The sequence below is a fragment of the Cladophialophora immunda genome, assembly GCF_000835495.1.
Source record: "Cladophialophora immunda strain CBS 83496 unplaced genomic scaffold supercont1.1, whole genome shotgun sequence".
Taxonomy (NCBI): domain Eukaryota; kingdom Fungi; phylum Ascomycota; class Eurotiomycetes; order Chaetothyriales; family Herpotrichiellaceae; genus Cladophialophora; species Cladophialophora immunda.
The window spans coordinates 5850473-5862511 of record NW_015622541.1 but is presented as its reverse complement, the minus strand read 5'-3'; the positions used below and the strand labels follow the sequence as shown (position 1 = coordinate 5862511).

General features: G+C 52.7%; 3 protein-coding genes across 3 annotated transcripts; all 3 read right to left on the bottom strand.

The window, feature by feature from the left end:
* Positions 1 to 878: 878 nt before the first annotated feature.
* On the bottom strand, positions 879 to 1930 carry PV07_01717 (uncharacterized protein; the record flags this gene model as incomplete). Its single annotated transcript, XM_016388278.1, has 2 exons — positions 879 to 1756; positions 1819 to 1930. The coding sequence occupies 2 exons, from the start codon at positions 1928 to 1930 to the stop codon at positions 879 to 881; spliced, it is 990 nt and encodes a 329-aa protein (XP_016255206.1).
* Positions 1931 to 7788: 5858 nt separating this feature from the next.
* Positions 7789 to 8798, bottom strand: PV07_01716 (uncharacterized protein). The gene has a single exon (XM_016388277.1). The coding sequence runs from the start codon at positions 8566 to 8568 to the stop codon at positions 7804 to 7806; it is 765 nt and encodes a 254-aa protein (XP_016255205.1). The 5' UTR covers positions 8569 to 8798; the 3' UTR covers positions 7789 to 7803.
* A 94-nt stretch (positions 8799 to 8892) lies between these two features.
* Positions 8893 to 11190, bottom strand: PV07_01715 (uncharacterized protein). The gene has a single exon (XM_016388276.1). It carries the CDS (start codon positions 11080 to 11082, stop codon positions 9676 to 9678), a length of 1407 nt encoding a protein of 468 aa, XP_016255204.1. The 5' UTR covers positions 11083 to 11190; the 3' UTR covers positions 8893 to 9675.
* Between the last annotated feature and the right edge of the window lie 849 nt (positions 11191 to 12039).

Sequence of the window (12039 nt, the reverse complement as noted above, 5' to 3'; positions counted from 1 at the left end):
GAGGTTCCTTGCTCCTGCACTCACAACACCAAAACTATAACGTTTTACCTTGGGTGATCAAGCATGCCAAGCTATATTCACACAAGTGCCTTCATCCTTTGCAAACGTAAGCACTTAGGCCAAGCAGATCAAGATGTTTGGTGGGCATTGTTCGACCTTTCCCGAGTATCTTGCTGAGATTGAAGTACTTCAGCCCCCGTCTCTCCCCCGTCTCTTGCCGTGGATGATGGAGGATTACTCATCAGCGGCATTCAGGGCTGTTAGACGACTTCAATTTTACATTTGACGAGTTTCCACCCTTACACCGCCTTTGAAGAGACGATTCTTACTCCTGTGGCCCCACCGGGGCCTCCGCCGCTGGCCTTCGTGAGATCTCTTCGCACCGCGCCAAATCGCGTAAGGTGTCTCGGCTACTCACTTGCACACGAGTACTCCGCACTTGACCAATCGTCCACGGAATCTCTCATAAGATATTCGATGGTTAACTCGCAGACTTTTGCAGACCATTTGCGGAGGTGGCCGCACGAGACCTCGTTCAACGCACGGAGGTTTAGCGCTGACCCCTCCTTTATACCTCCGAAGACTATCCTAATTAGGTATTCCTGGAACTCAGTCGGTTCTAAAACTGCGCAAGGAGACTTAGCCACGAACCCCTCAAAATAAGTGCTTGGCCAGGCTACGGAGGGAGGCCGCAGCAGGGTCCTAATTGTTTGTGTTGAAGTATTTGCAGCATTTCCTCCGTACACGACCCATGGCCTCTTACGTGGGCGTACCGCAGTCCATGCGAATTTCGACAAACAGTGATTTCGCGCAAGGAGCAGCTTCTCGATGGCTTGCAACAAAAATTGATGATCTCGACGTCTTCGTCCCGGTAGGTGCTATCTCTTATAACTTAGCAGCAGCTCCACCATTTTCTCACTTCCTGCTTTGACCGCAGCTATTATGACACTGATTCCGTCCACATCCACAGCATTGATACTGGCTCCAGCTTCGAGAAGCACCCTGGCCGCGTCCGTATGTCCATGCGTTGCACAGTGATGTAGCGGCGTCCTCCCTCGTTCATCTCGCGCATCCACGCGGAAACCAGTACGTAGGAGGATGGAGAGAATTCGCGTTCGGCCTTCTCTTGCCGCCAAATGCAACGCCGCACTGGCCTGCACGCTTTCTTGACATGTTATCGTCGGCGCTACGGACTCCTCGGATGGAGTCAAGATGCTCGTGTTGGTGTGACTGTTCAGAAACTCCAGGCCTGAAAAATCCATATAGTCCACAAAGGTCTGGTCGGACAAAGGGGTGTGTAAAGCTCCAAAGGGAGCAGCATCCTCTCTCGGTTTTACAGAGAGGCCTTGGTTGGGTGTCATTGGCACTCCTGTGTTTGCTGCGCGCCCTTCTCCTGGATCGTCTTGTAGGGAAGCAAGACTGCTGCTCGTAAGGGTTCGGGGTTCGCCAGGGCGAGGAGTCCGAGTTCCCGTTCTTGAGATGGCAGCCGGGATTGTTGGTAGATTCTCCTGAGATGCGCTGTCCGAAAAGTTGAAAGAGTTTATCACGGCGTCCCGATGACAAGGATGAGCTGGTGGAGTAGGTGCATCTGCAACATGAAGCGTATTGACTTCGTGATTGTTTTCAAGCCCTCGGCAGTGGCTGCATTCCGGACATCGTGGCTCTCCCAATTCGAGATCAACCACATCACTGAGTAGTTGGCGAGCTTGTTGGGCAAAGGCTTCAAGTGTTTTTGTGCGGCTAGCTATCTTGTCTCCTGGTTTGGGTCGGTCAGTCACTCTGGGTAACCACTGACGAGGTCAAGCGAGTTGGACTCACGATACCTTCGTTGAGCTATTCTGTTTTGCTGTTTTCGCTTTTCCCCCGGGCCATTGTCCTTCCCCCTGGACTGGACTGTGTCGAGCGCTGCACCACTTGGGGTGGCTTGCATGGTTACGATGATCAACTATCAAACCACCTATCAGTGAGAAAGCAGGCCACCTATCCAAAGCGGTGGGTCCTGATAATGAGGAGAGAGAATGCTCTCGTCGGGATATATTGAAGCCTGCAGTTTTGATGAATAAGTTGGCAATGCATTCATATAGGAGGCCGCTTCGAATCGCTTCTTAAATTAACAGAGGCTCTTAAATTAGGTCAGCATGAGCACTGCAGGCGTGAATCTGTGACATTGATCCTCCAGCGGCAACCAGGAAACCCCCTTTTAGCGTGATCAGCAGCAGTGAGCCCTCAGTAGGATCCGACTGGCGACAACAAAAGCCTGTAAAGGGCTGTTTGGTCCGTGGTGGAACTGTGATAACTTGTGGTTAATTAGCCGACGAATATTCCGATGTGGATTGTCCCAAAGGGAAAATCCCGCGTCCTGTTACACTGCTGCAACCATTCCTTCCGCAGCCATATGAATTCTACTCATTGGCTTGTCTTACCCTCGATCTCTACTGCAGGGCCGCGACAATTGGTCGTGTGATATATCGATACCTCTCTGAGTACGTGTCACTGGATAACCCACAGTTCGGGAACCTGGACAGTGGGCCTCGATCACCAAGGGGTAGAGTCTGTGCTGGCTGGGACCACATAGTCAGAGTCTGAAAAAACATATCAGTGGAGAATACTCGGTCGCCTTAATTGCCCAGACAAGTTAGACGTGGTCGATTGCCGGTTTCACGCAGACTGACAGTATTCAGCTGCGTTTGGCTTTTCGGCCAAATACAAAATCAAGTCTCAGGGGTATCCTGAAGTGGTTGGTCAAAGCCTGAAGTACGAGGCGCTCATATCTGTCTTCCGTCCCGGGGCGACTGCTGCAGATCAGTTTTAACGAGTGCTCCTGTTTGAAATTGAGATCTCAGGGCTAGCTATGTGGTTGCATAGTCGAGTGGGTCTTCATAAGGACAAACCTTCTAGCCTTGGCCCCGCGTAAGCTGACCGGCATTTTGGATGTTCAAATAATGGATAGCTTCTCGTAGGTAGGTCCTAATTGGCAACCGGCATTATCGCGTACCATCGGACAGGTTAAGCTAAGCATGCTTATTTGAGATTGACCATGTTCCCGCACAATACATCAAAGGGAGATACGAGGCGGGCCGTCCGTGGCCGCCCCCTCGATAAGGCTTAGGGAGGAATTGGCGAGTCTGTCCATGCAGCCACTTTCTGTGGGTTCTGCCCACTCCCCGAGTTTGAGCCGTGGTACATGTTAAGTGCGGCTCATGGTGCCATGATCCAGAATGTTGCCTCAACGATCGTGGGGATGGCTAGAGATAGGGAAGACAGGTGTGAGTGCTCTTGGCCCCAAGGTTATCGTGTAGCTGTGAAAGGGGATCCGCCTTACGAGTAGATGGTCACATCAACTGTGGGGTTAAATCTGTTACGGACGAGCAGGTCAAGGCTCCGGTCAGGCCCGTGCCACGCAGCCCCTTGACTCAGCTACGCGTCGATGTCTATACGAGTACTCCAATTAAACTAGATTCGAAGCTTTCTTGGTTCCATGATCCCACCGCTGAGAGCGACGAGTTACTTGTGACGGAAACGAAACAACTGGCCCCCAAGTATCAACCAGCGCCTGGGAACACTCGACTCCTGATTCGCTTATATAACCAAGATGTGATTCTGGCAGGAATCGCATCCTGACGAGTATTAATCTCGCCAAGAACCGATCCCTTATCGAGTTTTATGCTTGTCCTAGTTAGAGGAGAGACTTTATCATTTTAGGCAAGTGCATCGCTGCTAAAGACGTTAACGACGTAACAGAGAGGGGATTAGTAATATCGGCCCTACCCAACCAAGGATTCGTAGCGTCCACACCAGTGCCGGATTTGTATGCTGCTGAGTCGGCAGTGGACTCGTAGGAATTAAGTCCTGGCTCTGCTGATTTCAAGCACTTTTGATTTGCGACACTAGCGACGTAACCCTCATTATGAAAGACAGGAACCGCTGACTGATGTTAGACTCCTCGCACGCGACATCCCCACACAATGATGGCCTTTGGCGGAAAACCGACCCCTCTCTGCGCTTTCACCAGGACAGCTCCGAGGTAAGCTGAGTGCTCTGCTCGCATTCATCGTCGATGCTCCAGATCTCTGCTTCGCCCGATCCTCCTCCATCATTATATGTGCTTTCGAAGTCTACCGATGACGGCCTGCTCTCCCGTTTCGTGCCCAAGCGCCAGACATCGTCTTGGGGTCTGATGTCTATGAATTGGAATGGGTCTAGCCTCGTCGAGCTGGCCAACCAATGTGCAATCCGACTTTCATGCTCTGAAATCTCCCTCCACAGCGACGTCGAATGCTGTCCCGGTCGCAGAACGTCAGCCACCTCGCCCAAGAATGAGCCTGAAGAGACGAATGGCGGCGCAACACCGTCCGCACCTCGTACACTCGACAGGTTGGAGCTTTGGACAATGTTGTACAGCTCTAGGCAGGTTGCCCCATCTAGCTTCACGTGCTGCAAGGCGTCATCAAGGTCGATATCTCCCTCATCAGGAGGTGCCTGGATATCGAGTTGTCGGATGTATGAGTCGAATGGCTTTTCCAGCGGGATCAAGTCAAGATCATTGTTTCGCCCTTGCCATTCAGGGATGTGTGCTCCTTCATCTTGGATCTGGCTGCGGCTTTGGACAAGATCATAACGATCGCTATGGTGAACAACCGAAGCGGGGATATGGTTTCTATTGTCGAGAAGAAGGAGCAGAAGAGAAAGAGATGGTTCTGATGAGAACATCATCGATGATTTATGATTGGGCAACATCGATGGCCAATCGCTGGAGCTGATATAACGTTCAAGAAAACAGCGGAACCCTGGAACAGACAATGGGCGATTGAGTGGGGTAGAGAGAGGACGGTGGGTGTGTGTCAGTCTCTCCGCCCGAATACTAACAGGCTTTGCCTTTGCTTTGCTCCGGGCTCTGGGAGAAAGGAGAACGGCCATATTTATATGTGACCAGACACGCACAGACAGATGGACAGAGCTGACAGACTGTTGAGAGTCTTCCAAGTACAGGGTCAATCAGTGGACTGATGCTACCGTACTGGACTCTCTCTACTGACACCTGGTGGCCAAGGTCAACCGATCACTAGGTCAAATAGCAAACCCCGGGCGACTTCCATTTGACTTCCATGTCGAATAAAGGCCCTCCGAGCCGCTTCCGAACTGTCCGTGTTACCCTGGGGTTATGGGAAGCAATCCTGCGCTCACCTAGCCTACCCCAACCAACCAGCCTGTAAAAAAAAGGCTATGGTCAGAAATGACCAGCTGGCGGGTGTGCATCATATCTGTCAGTCCACTTGGTGCCATCATGGATCTCCAGCATCTGGTTGCCGAGAGCACACACGAGTCCCTGTCAACTAGCAGCCCTCCCTCCCCGTCCAAACCCTGTCCAGAAAAGGAGCCTCTTTAGGTCCCGGTGTCATATAGAAGCTGGACGCAATATCACCAAGACTAAGATCCAACGAGGTGCGTCCCAGTAATGAGATGTGTTCAAGGGCTTGCATGGGACTATTTTACCTTCAATGTTTCACCGTCCCGTTTGCGACCCTGTGTGGCCTCTGAATGGGCTGCCACGCAGGCGATGGGAACGGGTAGCAGTAGCTCGCAGCAGCCCTCTGGCTCCGAGGCCTCGCTTCAACAACTGACAGGCGAGCGACAGGGGATGGAGATCATCCCCAACCAAAGAGACGTGGCATTCTGGGTCCCAGCAGAAGCAAATCCAGCGCTAGTCAAGCCCCAGGGCGTCAGGACGACTGACTACTCGGTGCAGGTGTGTCTGCCATCCGGCAGCTCCACACCGACTGGAGAAGCCCTCCAGGCCAGACGAGGCCCTCGTGTACGCGCCAACCAGCCTTATCCCAAAATTAAAGAAGAACAAGAGAGACAATGCGCAGTAGCTGAAAGATCCTCACTGCACGGAGAACTATACTACGTGAGCCAAGGGTCCATTCCCCCCTCCCCCATGTCGGAAGTCTCCCGCAATCGAGTGTCGCTCGCTGATCAGTATGACGTGGCATTTGTCGCTCTTTCAACTTGCTCGAGCGGACGAAGAAAACAGTCTAGAACCGCAACAATCAGTAGAGACAGATCCGTCGCACCCGGGCTAGTTTTCCCCTAGGAGGCTGACTTGTTAGATCAAACAGTGCCCCTTATCCTCCTGGCGAGCCCAACAAGCATCCGTTTGTGATCGTGATGACACTTAACTCTGACAACACTGAACAGGGATACCCATTTCCGATACATGACAGCTTAATACTTGACAACAACCGTCGAGATGATTTTGACCCTTCAGCGTTGTCATTACTTTCCTTTGCCCAGGTTCGTACGGTTCGTACGTTACCTGCTAGGATACGTTACCACCGCTCGACATTCCAGCCTGGGCGGCAACCGATAGAAACGGCATGGCCTGATGCGGGCAAGTTTCAGCCTCGGGCCATCCATGTTGCTTCCGTGCCTAGTCTGGACCTGCAAAGGAACCAGGGCCATCCCCACCTCGACCCATGGGGCCCATATGGCACGAGTCAGAACCGGCCGACCACGAGCTCTGGGCGACTTCGTGGCAAACATCCCACTAGTAACTTCCGAGCGTTCCTTTTCCAACGGAAACGGAGAAAGGTCGTGAATGCGTAGGGGGGCTAGATCAACTCGCCTGATGGATGTTGCCCGACCCACAATGATTTTGTAACGAAACCGGAGACCAAAGGTCCTTGCATTGGCCGTTGCCTTGCGCACCAGCTCGTATTGCCTAGCGAGGATGGTCTCCACCGAAGTCCGTCTTTTCCTCCAATCAGGCTGAGCGATATGCTAGAGCCGCATGAGTTTTCCCAGGAAAAAAGCCGAGATAGGTTTGGAACAACGGCGTTCGGTTGCCTGATGGCTGAAGGGGGAGGGGTTGGTTCGCATGGTTCGCGCAAGGGTATGCGACAATGCCCGTCACCGCCAGTTTGAAGGGAAGGGATTGGGATGAATCCACAGAACACCCCTGCAAAAGACTTGGATCCTGTTTTCACAAGGTTGACCGTGATGTGGAAAAATGTTGGTCAACGAAGCCGGCTTCTTTCATTGCCCATCTTTTCGAGATTCTCGTCGTATTGTGCTTTATTTGCGCATGTGAACCGCTTTCACAGTCGTCATTGGCAACTTACTATGTCCCAGTGCGCGGCCGAAATCCACCAAACGTAAAATCACGTAGGTGAACACTTCCCGTATCGTGCTTCGTTGTCAAGCGTGATAGACTCTTAAGGTCCTGACCCTTACATATTGCAGGAACTCAAAGGCAGTGGCGCCCGCCGTTCGAGAAGCAACGGCCCGAGGCTGGGGGCATGGGGGGCATGGAAATATGATCCTCCAATAGATCAAAGCAGTGGCTCTTTACAGCTCGTGTAGAAATGCACTTTGTGCTCCGTATCTCGTGTCATTGATGATATTTGAGTTCTGTGGGCCAAGACCCCGTTTCGGGTTGGCGTTCTTGGCATGGGTTCGGGGAAATGCTTTTCCGGATACCGAACTTCACACTGGCCAGTGCTGGCGTTGTTGAACTGGCTTCGTGTTCGCCCTTCAATTGTCACTTTCTATCACACACTGATGCTACTCGCTACCTACAAAAACTCCGGAACGTGCCATCGGCTCTGACTCAAGATATCACAATATTCGCTTGCCTCCCCGCCACCCAAAGGGCGCAGCAAAAATGTGAGACATGCGATGTTGTCAAATAGATAGTAAGAAATATTCCCTCCAATGTGAATCCAATCAACCATGATTCACATCATGCTGCCTCTCCAATATCAACTCATATCGCCCTCCCAATAGTCCCTCGGCGATCTATACTCACACTGATGGCACAGAAGTAATGCTGGTCTGCTGCGACTTATTGTCATCGCTCCAAAGCCCCTCCCTGACGCCCGACAGACCCGATGAGCATGTGCCGTCCATGCCGTTTATTGTCAGCTCGGCCTGTGACTTCTCTTTCCATCTCCACAAGGTGCTATCATCGTCGAGGGTGAAGAGATATGACGAAGGAGATTGGCCCAGCCAGCTCTGCAAATGGTTCCCATCTTGGTCCGACAGAAGCCCGGAAAGGAGGAACGATGCCAATGGACTCTGATCACGCCATGGTGGTCGATCAAGTGTCTGTTCATGTGAGCCGTCCTCGGGGCTATCGGCAAGCCGTTGTGAAGATGACCCAGAGCCCATGATGCTTCGAAGGATGCCTGCGACGTCCTGGACGAGGGGTTCCTTTGCTTGGAGGTGCGTCCACTGTCCAAGAAGATCATCTGAATGTAAGTCTTCATGGTCATTTCTACGCTCCTCCAGGCACAAGCACGGGTATCCTGGAGACATCAGAGGCGCCCGGTCAGAATCATCTGGCCAAATTCTCCCCAAAGAGTTTGTGTCTCTTCCATCACTTTCGTGGTAGGTTTTTCCAAGGTTTCGGGCCACAGCTGTATCGTGATGGAGTGGGCAGATATCAGGGTACACACACTGGGCGTTGAATTGTGCCCCAGATTGCGCCAGCAAAGTTGCACAAAGTCGCTGCCCAGGAAGAGAAGGTTCTTTGGGCGGAGAAGGCGTCCAATCAAAACTTCGATCCATCAACGAATGGTTAGGAAGGCACAGAAGATAACCGGCGAGGTGTCAACTAGAGACTAGAAGCACGATTCTCTCTTCCCTTGCGTCTCAGTAGCATGCCAGCTGGCATGTTTCCTCGACCGACACAACCTGGACTGCGGGCCTTTTAAGTACCCATCGAGGCCATCACCCAGGATGATCACAGTGTCGGACACTACGCTCTGAGGCGCTCTCGGCCACGGTGCAGCGACTTGTGTGACTTGGATGACCCGTCATGGGAAGAGCTCCCCGGCGCCAGTGATGACGCTTTTGGACACCCTTCTGGATGTGACGAATCCGATAGGCGATGTCGATTAGGTCGTGGGGGTGGGCTCGCCGGAACATTCACTGTGCATCCGCGGCAGCCACTGCAGCCAAATTTACCTAACAACTACTCCCCGGAACCTTGCCCGATAGAGGCCGCGCCGTTTCCCCAGGCTTCTAGGTATCATTCGCATCGAGAGCCTCCCACGTCGTGCCGTGCCTAGACTTGAAGAGGCGTACCAGCACAATCGTCACAGAGAGTGTCCGGGATTCGGCAGTCCAGACGGCAGCGCGCCCTCCTCCCCACGCTTACCATCACCACCAGCGTAACCTCGAGTCTACGGCTGCTGAACAACATCCGCCACGTCTTTTAGTGGAATCCATGCACGGCATTTCAGCCTGGTCATGAGCGATGCCACATTGATCATAGGGCAACGTGAGATGTCATTTCCCCGTTGAGGTCCGGCTGCTAGAATGCGGTGCCTCGAGCCTTCTGGTCCATAAGATCTCTCGTGACTTCCGGGCCGTTTACCGCGGATGGCCGCTATTCTCCTCGCTCTGCGCGATTTGCCTGATCTCAATCACCACGGGAACGTCAGGTCTTTCTTGTACCTTCTCCTATTCCTTCGGCAAAGAATTAGTTGCCCGACCAGCATCGGGAGCGCAGTATGCCCCGGCAGAAGGGCACTCTCTGTCCTCGTTTCAACATCCCACAGCAAGCCCCGGCTGGTCTGAGTGATCAGACCTGTACTGCTGAAGGACACCTCCGCCCTCAGCTCCAGCTCCATTAATACCAGGGAACGCACCATTCGGAGATATCATCAAAAATCAGACGCCGGCATAACTGAACTCGAACTCATTAAGCTTGACCTTACCCGAATAAGGGTTGCCATCGATGAAGTCAAGAAGCAAGTTCCTCAAACTCAGCTGCCGACTCTGAGGAAGATACTTGACCACATTGGCAATCCCGCTGGCACGCCAGTGACAATCCCGCAGGTCCACCTTTTGCATCGCGTCTCGCACCATCACCGTCCCGGCATTCACCAGACGCGGCTTTGCGTCGCGATAGTTCTGGCACATCATCCAAAGCAAGTCGGCCACGGCTTGTTCTTCGGCCAGATCATGCTCAACCAACAAATCTTCGATATAACCGATATATGCTTGGATTGCAGCTTTCAGAGCCATCGTCTTGGACGCCATTTTTAAATGTCCTTGCGCTTCCAACACTCCACGCACCCCACACATGACCGACACGAGAATCAAAACGCAACGCTGCTGCGCGATAAACTCATCGATGTCGCCGTACACGCTCACGCTCTTTCCTGTTGTCTCCCGGAAGAGGAACTCGTGCAGCCTCATGTCCTCGACGACATAGGGGCCTTTGTCCTTCAAGGGCAACAACTGCCTATCTCTCCACATCCGATCGACATCTTTCAGGAGAGATTTTAGCCACCCAAGTCGCATGTTCGAGTCCTCCTGCCCCCACATCCAACTCGCCTCGGGATCTCGATAGATTCCCTCGAACCAAAGCGCTTGTTCCTCTCTCAGCCGATCATGAAGGCCGTCCTGCAAGCCAATCTGGCGGATGATATCTCGACCGGTTCTAAAATGGATTACCGCTCTCTCGCGCTCTCCGTATCGCTGTTCAAAAGACGCAAGGCTGATGATCGAAGTCAAAATCAGTTTGAGATCGGCGTTGGAGCCAAGTTCCACATTCTCCCGTAGAATAGTGATCGCTTTGGTCTGATGCTTTAATGCCGCATATTCCAACGCCTTTTTTGTGGCCGGCGTGGTGTATTTTGCATTCATGCGCAGCTGATGCAATGCTGAACGAGCCATCAATGTGTGGAAGTGAGTCAGGCATGCACCTGCTTGATACTCCCATGAACCTTTGATGGAGGGTTTTATCTTAGGAGACAAGGCATATGCGGTTTGCCAGTAGCTGTTCTGGCCGTAGAAGTGAAGAAGCTGGTTTGTGACCCCATCGACCTCAATGGGCAGCGTTTCAAAAGGGTCAACGAGGCATGCTGATATAGCTTTAGGCAAGGGCGGTTTCGGGCTGTTGATGAGCTGTCGAGATCGGGTACTATTGGTACTGTACGAGGTGGTGCTTCGAGCCTTTTGCGCTTTGGCATTTACGGCAGCATAGGCCACCTCATCTTCGGAGGTATCGAAATCATCTGTTTCCGAATCCGTGCGCGGGGTGTCCGTACCATACAAACTCGACTCAGACATAGCCGCAAGTCAACCCGACTCCATGCAGCGCTCTTACATTGCCCTTTCGGGGGTTGGTACAGGTCCCCGTGGGATTGGCAACGCCAGCGACCATGAAGAGGGCAGGAGTCGAAGAATGTTTCAGGAGCTGGACGGGGCAGACGGTGTGCGCGCGTCTTCATATGAACTCGATCAATAGGGTGGGCGCTCGCTTGCCGGCCGAAACGCCCAACGAAACGGTTCACCCGGTCAGGCCACAACGAGGATGCCCCGCCCAAATTTGTTGTCGCTTTGAGACGGTTCGACGTTGACGAGCGATGCCAGCCACTCATTTGGCTTTCCACACGTTCCGTGTCTTGGACTTTGCCAAATGCGAACACGTTGCTAAGCCGGACTGAGAGCGATCCCGAGTTTTGTGAATCCCGAAGTGACCCCAATCTGGAGATTGAGGCATGACGATCGCTAACTAGGACTCTAGGCCTCGCTTGGAGAAACGGCACCTCCTGATTCGCAACTTTTGCCTTTTGTGCTTACTTGACTCCTCCAGCCGCCCTCTTACCGCCTTTCCGGCCTCACCAAAGCGTTTACTGTGTCTAACGGCGAAAATTCTGGAGGACAAGCGTACTTTTGATCAAGAGAAGTCGGATCCTGGCCGCAGGCAATTGTGCGGCACTCTTGACTTGACACCCAAGCCACTTACGCCTACGCGCGCGCGCGCTTGAAGGGCGGTTGGCCGTCCTTCTGAAGCAGACGCCAGAGTTGCTGCAACCCCGCTCTACCAGCTACTGAAACGGCATAGCGAAGTACGCACGGACACAGCTTCCCCGCTGCAGTTCACAGCCCGACTCCCTCGACGAACATACTTTCAGATATACAATAAGGCGTTCTTTGTGTGTTCTTTGTGTGTTCTTTGTGTGTTCTTTGTGTGTTCTTTGTGTGTTCTTTGTGTGTTCTTTGTGTGTTCTTTGTGTGTTCTTT